Here is a 10,000-nt window from a genome sequence, read left to right on the forward strand (position 1 = left end):
ACCGACTCAATGAACCTCACACAGAAAACTGAAAATGGAATGGGAAGCCCAGAGTGGCATAAGGCAATGCGCAACTTTCAGATGAAAAAACTTACATTGTCATACTGCCCGGGACATGCAGGTGTTAAGGGAAATGAGCGAGCTGACAGACTTGCTGGTAACGCAACACCAACGAGCGGCCTACATCTAGGAAAATCGGAAATCCTCAGAAAAGTCAAAGAATATCAAAAAGAACAGGTACAAGGCCATCACACCATCGATCGCCTCAAAGAAATAAAAGCAGATAGAGGGAGCGGCCGCTAAGTCTAACATGAAAGGTAGAGCACGATGCTTTGCTAATCAAACAAATATCGGCATCATTTCCATACCAACATTGCGCAAATTTCTTCAAAACAGAACAGTCTCTGTGGGCTTTTCCAAATACAATAGACTGAGCAACACACTAGACGCCACATTCTTGGCATTAGAGATCTTTTCCCATCCCTCTTGCGGCCAATCAGTGGCAGCCTCTGTGTGTATGTGTATGTGTGCGTTTGTGTGTATGTGTGGGTCTGTGTGTTTGTGTACATGTGTGCATGCGCGAGGGTGTAAATGTACACAAGTGTCAGGAGAGTTCTGTGCACATGCGTATGTGTGTGATGTGTGTGTGGGTTGTTGTTTTTTTGTTGTTGTTGTTGTTTGGGTTTTTTGTTTTTTTTGTTTGTACGCTTATAGTTAACTTCATCAAGTTTTTGCGCCTTATACATATTATTATTAGTAGTAGTAGTTCTTTTTTTATGTATTTATCTATTATTTAATTTTTTTTTTTCTTTTTTTTTCTCTCAAGGCGCGTTGGGCTATGCTGCTGGTCAGGCATCTGCTTGGCAGATGTGGTGTAGCGTATATGAATTTGTTCGAACGCAGTGATGAGCTACTGAAACTGAAACTGAAACTTCCTTTTGGGACTGCCATTATTCTTCTTCAGCAAAATAAATGACACCACTTACAAGGACACAACAATTAGAAATCACATCTAAAACTGATGCCACACTGGAGTCTTTTCATCAAGGTTCAGCTGTGAACGTTGAATCACACTGATGTTGTGAAATGTCAAAATTCAAGTGAAATATTACCTTGTGTACATGGGAAAAACAAAAAAACACCCCCCCCCCCCCCCCCCACCGTTCCCCCACCCCACTCCCCCCCCAAAAGGATTAGCAGTAAAAGTGTTAATTCTCTTAAATGGTAAGGAGCACTGAACACTCAAACAGCTGTTTCTTCTAAAGTGAAAGAAACAAAAAGAAACAAAAAAATAACGAAAAATAAATATATTTTCAAAAAAAGAAGCAGACTGTTATCCAAATTGTCATTTCAACATTTCTGGCAGCAGATGAAAGGAAAACGTGTTCCCCTCTTCCTTCTGTTGGTGCTGTGCCTTCCTCTTTCCCTTTCTGGTCATTTGTCTGCTGGCTGTGTGTGTGTGTGTGTGTGTGTGTCTGTGTGTGTGTGTGTGTGTGTGTGTGTGTGTGTGTGTGTGTGTGTGTGTGTGTGTGTGTGTGTGTGTGTGTTTCTGCAGCTGTTCTTCAATCAATACTTTCACTTTTACTAGTGCCCAAGCGCATGCATACCCACAGACACATCAATTCAATTAATGAACAGGTGTCGAAAAAAAAAAAAGGGGGGTGAACAGTGTTATGTCCAGCTATGTGACAAAAACAAATTCCATACATACCAGACAGAAAGTTTTCCACACCATTACCAACCACAAAGCCAGACTGAATTCTTTTTTCAATTCATCTGCTACACCACTGATAAAAGCGGTCAGATGAGACAATAAATCGAGGTCCCGTCTGCAGGAAGCATTTATTGATTTAGCGCATTTTAAAGAACCCACAGCAACAAAAGGGTTGTCCCTGGCAAAATTCTGAGGAAAAATCCACTCTAATAACACACTTGTGCATGTGTGCATGTAACTGAAGCTTGAGTGAATGACACAGGAAACGAATGATGAGCACCAAAAGCAGTTATCAGTCAGCTCCACCCAGGCACACAGCCTGCTGTGCAAATGAATCCATGTTTGTAAAGTGCTTGGAGCTTCATCTCTGACCAAACACGGGCACTACATAAGTGTACATAAAAATACTAAACACTGATGTTCGATTTTCATTACTTTTTGCTTTTTCAATGCATGAAAGTCCCTGATGAATGGTACTTGTCGTCGACGATTCTATTAAACTTTGAAAACCTTCAAATTCCAGACCCTGATCTGCCGAAGAAGACTTTTCAGACTTCCATGACTGTGTATGATCACACACACACACACTCACACACACACACACACACACACACACACACACTCACAGACGCACACACACACAGACACACACACACACACACACTCACAGACGCACACACACACAGACACACTCACAGACGCACACACACACAGACACACACACATACACACACACACACACACACACACAATTCCTTTCTTCTTCTTTTTTCTAATAGGTGTCATAAACAAAAAGAAAGGGAAAAAAGATGAAAAATGTCATTTCTGACTGCCAATCCTTTCACATTTCTGGACTGCCAACTGTCACAATCACCATCAATCGAACAGCAGGATTTTACATGTTTGTCCCTTTTAATCTTTTAACTGCCTGCAGAGCAGAGACAGCAGCCCAAATTTCACAGAGAGAAATCTGTTTCTGACAAAATATACACTACACTACACTTCACTTCAGTTTACAGCACAGCAGGCGCTGTGGCAGACTCAGTTAGGTGCTTGACTCCTGATCCAGCGTTCACCAGTGATCAGGGTTCGAGGCCCCATTTCACCATGGTGTGTCCCTTGGGGAAGGCACTTTGCTCTGATTGCCCTCACTCCACCAGGTGTGAACGGCCACCTGACTTCAGGTGGGGAAGGCACTTTGCTCTGATTTCCCTCACTCCACCAGGTGTGAACGGCTACCTGACTTCAGTTGGGGAAGGCACTTTGCTCTGATTTCCCTCACTCCACCAGGTGTGAACGGCTACCTGACTTCAGGTGGGGAAGGCACTTTGCTCTGATTTCCCTCACTCCACCAGGTGTGAACGGCTACCTGACTTCAGGTGGGGAAGGCACTTTGCTCTGATTTACCTCACTCAACCAGGTGTGAACGGCCACCTGACTTCAGGTGGGGAAGGCACTTTGCTCTGGTTTACCTCACTCCACCATGTGTGAACGGCTACCTGACTTCAGGTGGGGAAGGCACTTTGCTCTGATTTCCCTCACTCCACCAGGTGTGAACGGCTACCTGACTTCAGTTGGGGGAGATTAAAATGACGGAAGGAGAGGATTGCGCCCTGCCTTTCTATGCCAAGCCCTGGGCACAGTGAAAATGAATTCACTGCCTTGGTGGCCATAAAAGGCAAAGGGACCTTTAACCTTTCAACATTTAACAGTACAGTACATAACAGTACAGTACAATGCAGAGCAGCACAGTGCAGTGCAGCACAGTAAGATCACAGCACAGCACAGCACAGCACAGTCCAGTACAGTGCAGTTCAGCACAGTATACCACAGTACAGTAGAGCACATCACATCACAGCACAGCACAGTACCGCAGAGCACATCACATCACAGTACAGTAGACCACACCACACTACACCACAGAACAGTATAGCACATCACATCACATCACAGCACAGCACAACACACTACACCACAGTACAGTAGAGAACAGCATAGCACAGCACAGCACACCACAGTACAGTAGAGCACAGCACAGCACACCACAGTACAGTAGAGCACAGCACAGCACAGCACACCACAATACAGTAGAGCACATCACATCACATCACAGTACAGTAGAGCACATCACATCACATCACATCACATCACATCACACCACAGCACATCACTGATCACATCACATCACAGTACAGCAGAGCACATCACATCACATCACACCACAGTACAGTAGAGCACAGTACAGTAGAGCACAGCACAGCACAGTACAGTAGAGCACAGCACAGCACAGCGCAGCACAGCGCAGCACAGCACATCACAGCAAAGTACAGCACAGCACAGCGCAGCACAGCACAGCACAGTACAGCACAGCACACCACAGTACAGTAGAGCACAGCACAGCACAGCACAGCAAAGTACAGCACAGCACAGCGTAGCACATCACATCACAGCAAAGTACAGCACAGGACAGCACAGCAAAGTACAGCACAGCACAGCGCAGCACAGCACAGCACAGTACAGCACGGCAAAGTACAGCACAGCACAGCACAGCAAAGTACAGCACAGTACAGCACAGCAAAGTACAGTACAGCACAGCAAAGTACAGCACAGCACAGCAAAGTACAGCACAGCACAGTACAGCACAGCAAAGTACAGTACAGCACAGCACAGCAAAGTACAGCACAGCACAGCACAGTACAGCACAGCAAAGTACAGCACAGCACAGCACAGCACAGCACAGCACAGCACAGCACATAAACACAGCCAGAGCTACTCACCTCAATGATGATGGCCTGTGGTGCATTGGGCGCTGGCTTTGCACTCACCCCTCCCCCAGCTGTGGAGATTAAAAACCCAAAAAAGAGCATATGTGAGCAAACTACAACAACCATGCACTACAGAAAAAACTGTGATGTGAAAGTTCAATCCAGATAATAAGAGAAAAACAAAAAAACAAACCCTAAAAAATGTTTACTTGCTGTGGAGTGATGGCCTAGAGGTAACGCGTCTGCCTAGGAAGCGAGAGAATCTGAGCGCGCTGGTTCAAATCACGGCTCAGCCGCCGATATTTTCTCCCCCTCCACCAAACCTTGAGTGGTGGTCTGGACGCTAGTCATTCGGATGAGACGATAAACCGAGGTCCCGTGTGCAGCATGCACTTAGCACACGTAAAAGAACCCACGGCAACAAAAAGGTTGTTCCTGGCAAAATTCTGTAGAAAAATCCACTTCCATAGGAAAAACAAATAAAACTACATGCAGGAAAAAATAATTAAAAAATGGGTGGCGCTGTAGTATAGTGACACGCTCTCCCTGGGGAGAGCAGCCCAAAATTCACACAGAGAAATCTGTTGTGATAAAAAGAAATACAAATACAAAATACAAATACAAAACAGACAACTGTACTGAGCATTCAGAACAGCAGAAGAGGGGCAGTGTAGCAGTCTCCACTATGGGGGTACCCTAACTCAGTCTGGCACTGCAGCTAAGCAATTGTTGTTGTCAATAAGGAGCTAAGAAGGTGGAGACCTAAGTACGTTAAATCAGAACAGACACTGCTGAACACGGTCTCCTCTGGACTGTGGCCTGCAGGCAACCTAACATTGTTAGTTGGTAGTAATGCCTCTGAAACGATGCAGATGATGGGGTGGCATTTAAAAAAAATCTAAAAAAAAAAAAACAATGGAAGAGCAGAAGACTGGCTCAGCAAGCAAGCATAAAACCAACAGTACAGGTTCTCAACATGAAGGAGAGCTGTTCAGGACAGACATTTAATTTCAGAGTTTCAATCACAAAATGCTAAAACTAATTCAAAACCCTTTAAAACCCCATTCACCCTATGGCTGCTGCTAAGGATGCACCTCAGAGAGAAGGGGCTGTCACCTCAATGAGGTAAGATTGGGATTACAGGTCAAGGTGTCAGTTATTATTACTTGTTTGGAGGTCTTCAGATTGAGGTTGCATTACTTTTAATCACAGACGCTGATCACAGCACTGGTAAGCACACAAAAAGAAGTAACTGCTTTTCAAACAAACACCACAATGATCTCATTTCACCTAGGTTCAGCAGACAGGGGGTTAAGGCCAAAAATTAAAAATCAACAGTGTATTGTATTGTATTGCACTGCATTGCATTGCATTGTATTGTAATTTGTATTGTACTGCATTGATTGTATTGCATTGTATTGCATCGCATTGCATTGTATTGCATTGCATTGTATTGCTTTGTATTGTATTGCATTGCACTGTATTGCATTGCTTTGCTTTGCTTTGTATTGCATTGCATTGTATTGCTTTGTATTGTATTGCTTTGTATTGCATTGTATTGCATTGCTTTGTATTGTATTGCTTTGTATTGTATTGTACTGCATTGCATTGCATTGCATTGTATTGTATTGTATTGTATTGCATTGTATTTCCTCAACTGATTTTTCTGTGTGAAATTTGGGCTGCTCTCCCTACGGACAGCATGTGACTACTTGACAGCACCACCCTCTTTTTTTTTTCTTTTCTCTACTTGAAGTATATTTTATCTTCCTATCAAAGTGGATTTTTCTACAGAAATTAGCCATGGGACCTCGGTTTATCACCTCATCCAAATGACTAGCATCCAGACCGCCACTCAAGAACAAGTGGATGGTGAGAAAATAGAGCAGAGTGTGAGGTTTGAACCTGGGTGTTCAGATTCACTTACTTCCTGAGCAGACGCATTACCACTGAGCCACCATTCCACTAAGACCACAGATGAGTTTCAGTTTCAGTAGCTCAAGGAGGCGTCACTGCGTTCGGACAAATCCATATCTTTTGTTGACTACTATTAGAGCCATATTCTGTGTAGGCTTTCTTTTTTTTCGTTTTTTTTTGCTCTCTTCACAACTCACTACTGCTATGGAACATCAAGTTAACTCACTCAGTACGGCCAGTCCTCTCTTCTCCTCTACACAGACCCCTCGGATGTCCAGTGGGTGTCTGAATGACCCAACCTTTAGCTTCCGTTGTCAGAATTGTGGTATTCTTTGTCAACATTCACCTCTTCAGTATAAGAGCCTTCCACTTGCAATATTTTGATGATGGCAATTAGGGTGAAACGCTGTTAACGTCGTCTCTTTCGCCGTTCATATGGAGAGAGTTAAACAGTTATTTCATTTCATTTTCAGATGGAATATTTCATTGTCATGCTTTATTGATCCTTGAGAGATATGACATTTGTTGTTGTTGTTTTTCTGTTTTGTTTGTTTTTTTTGTGTGTACTTTTTCCAGTAAAGAAAGCCACTTAAAAAACCTCTCTTTTTTTCTTCTTTTTTTTTTCTTTTTTTTTTTTTTTTTTTTTTGCAAGTTACAAACTTGAGTCATTTGTTATAAGATTTTAACGGACTTTGAAAATTTTTAAAAAGGCATTTAATTTTTTCGTTGTCATAGATTCTTTAAAAAAAAAAAAAATTCTTAAAACGTGTATGAACCCAGAGTAACCCAGTACAGTCACCTATCCCCAAAAGAGCTGACTGAAAACAGGACACGACCCAGCGGCACGATCCAGCAGATACTTTGCCAATACAATTTTCTCTCCATCACGACACACACTGTGCCCAGCATGACGAAGGAGCGCGGGGACTCCTCACTGCTTGATGCAGATCAATCGTGTGGCCAGCTCTCCCCGTGGGGGAAACCTCTCAGTCTTCAGCTGATGAAATGGATCCATTCCCCCCCACATCCACTGACCGACAAATTGCTGACAAGATTTCCATGAGATTTGGTCTATGGGGTTGTGGTGTGTGTGTGTATGTGTGTGTGTGTGTGTGTGTGTGTGTGTGTGTGTTTGTGTTTGTGTGTGTGTATGAAGTGTGTGTGTGTGTGTGTGTGTGTGTGAAGTGTGTCCGTGTGTGTGTGTGTGTGAGAGAGAGAGAGCGCGTGTGTGTGTCTGTGTGTGTGTGTGTGTGAGAAAGTAAGTGTGTGTGTGTGGTGTGTGTGTGTGTGTGAGAGAGAAAGAGAAAGCAAGTGTGTGTGTTGTGTGTGTGTGTGTGTGTGTGTGTGTGTGTGTGTGTGTGTGTGTGTGTGTGTGCATGTGTGAATGTTCAACCAAGTCATGAAAGATCATCCTTTTTTCTTAGTAATCAAAAATGTTACCACATGGCCTGAAGTATCTGTTTAGCAGTAAACAAGCTTTCACTGCTTCTGTTCTGCTTCTGCTTCTGTTCTCAAATGCTTTCTTCCCAACTTCTCCCTCCTCTCCACTCCAAGCCTGTGTAACATGTTGAAAACAGGATTTTCTAGCTCTGGAGGACCTTTGGCATCTTAAGACCACACGGGAGAAAAAAAAATCAGATGCCTCTGACACCAAATGCCTTTGTAAGATCCTAGCTTATAGCATGATCGTACTTTACACGAAGGGATTTCATCGGCCTCTCCTGTCAACCATCATCTGCAAAAGAGCATCTCCGCCTGCTGGAATATGTACTGAGGCTCCCTGCATCAAGAACTGCATGCCAAGCCCTGAACTGGACACCTGCAGGTCGGAGAAAGAGAGGACGGCCCAAGATGGCTTTCAGTTTCATTTCTGAAGGAGGTGTCACTGTGTTTGGACAAATCCAATACCATACACCACATCTGCTGGGCAGATGCCTGACCATGCATGCATACATATATCCCTGACCATGCATGCATACATATATCCCTGACCATGCATGCATACATATATCCCTGACCATGCATGCGTACATATATCCCTGACCATGCATGCATACATATATCCCTGACCATGCATGCGTACATATATCCCTGACCATGCATGCATACATATATCCCTGACCATGCATGCCTACATATATCCCTGACCATGCATGCGTACATATATCCCTGACCATGCATGCGTACATATATCCCTGACCATGCATGCATACATGTATCCCTGACCATGCATGCATACATGTATCCCTGACCATGCATGCATACATACACATGTGTACCTACCAGAGTGAATTTCTTCCACAGAATTTGCTAGGACAACTCTCTTGTTGCGATGGATTATTTTTCAGTGCGCCAAGTGCGTGCTGCACACAGGACCTTGGTTTATTGTCTCATCTGAATAACTAGATGCTGAGTTTGATTTCCTAGTCAAACAGGATTGGAACCGAGACTCTCACAGACTCTCCGTAAGATAAGCATCTAACCAATCTGCCACTTTCCTCCATAATGAACTCCCTGAAGATAACTGATAGCAAACAGTGGAGAGAGACCTCAGACATGTCGACAGACTATGGTGTGACACCAGCAAACAGTGGAGAGAGACCTCAGACATGTCGACAGACTATGGTGTGACACCAGCAAACAGTGGAGAGAGACCTCAGACATGTCGACAGACTATGGTGTGACACCAGCAAACAGTGGAGAGAGACCTCAGACATGTCGACAGACTATGGTGTGACACCAGCAAACAGTGGAGAGAGACCTCAGACATGGCGACAGACGATGGGGTGACACCAGCAAACAGTGGAGAGAGACCTCAGACATGTCGACAGACGATGGGGTGACACCAGCAAACAGTGGAGAGAGACCTCAGACATGTCGACAGACGATGGGGTGACACCAGCAAACAGTGGAGACAGACCTCAGACATGTCGACAGACGACGGGGTGACACCAGCAAACAGTGGAGAGAGACCTCAGACATGTTGACAGACGATGGGGTGACACCAGCAAACAGTGGAGAGAGACCTCAGACATGTCGACAGACGATGGGGTGACCCCAGCAAACAGTGGAGAGAGACCTCAGACATGTTGACAGACTTTGGGCTGACACCAGCAAACAGTGGAGAGAGACCTCAGACATGTCGACAGACTATGGTGTGACACCAGCAAACAGTGGAGAAAGACCTCAGATATGTCAACAGACGATGGGGTGACACCAGCAAACAGTGGAGAGAGACCTCAGACATGTCGACAGACGATGGGGTGACACCAGCAAACAGTGGAGAGAGACGTCAGATATGTCAACAGACGATGGGGTGACACCAGCAAACAGTGGAGAGAGACGTCAGATATGTCAACAGACGATGGGGTGACACCAGCAAACAGTGGAGAGAGACCTCAGACATGTCAACAGACGATGGGGTGACACCAGCAAACAGTGGAGAGAGACATCAGACATGTTGACAGACGACGGGGTGACACCAGCAAACAGTGGAGAGAGACGTCAGATATGTCAAAAGACTATGTGGTGACACCAGCAAACAGTGGAGAGAGACCTCAGATATGTCAACAGACTATGTGGTGACACCAGCAAACAGTGGAGA

At 44.7% G+C, this 10,000-nt stretch overlaps 2 protein-coding genes across 2 annotated transcripts in view; one reads left to right on the plus strand and one right to left on the minus strand.

Moving 5' to 3' along the window:
• The window catches only part of LOC143285549 (ATP-dependent RNA helicase DDX1-like), a 461,018-nt gene that overhangs the window by 429,991 nt on the left and 21,027 nt on the right, over nt 1-10,000 (minus strand). The window contains exon 13 of the mRNA XM_076592917.1: nt 4,492-4,550. Coding sequence (XP_076449032.1) covers nt 4,492-4,550 — 59 coding nt within the window. The remainder of the gene's footprint in view (nt 1-4,491; nt 4,551-10,000) is intronic.
• LOC143285548 (uncharacterized) overlaps nt 1-10,000 on the plus strand; it is a 288,677-nt gene that overhangs the window by 26,830 nt on the left and 251,847 nt on the right. The window lies entirely within an intron of this gene.

Source organism: Babylonia areolata, chromosome 9 (assembly GCF_041734735.1).
Source record: "Babylonia areolata isolate BAREFJ2019XMU chromosome 9, ASM4173473v1, whole genome shotgun sequence".
Classification (NCBI taxonomy): Eukaryota; Metazoa; Mollusca; class Gastropoda; order Neogastropoda; family Buccinidae; genus Babylonia; species Babylonia areolata.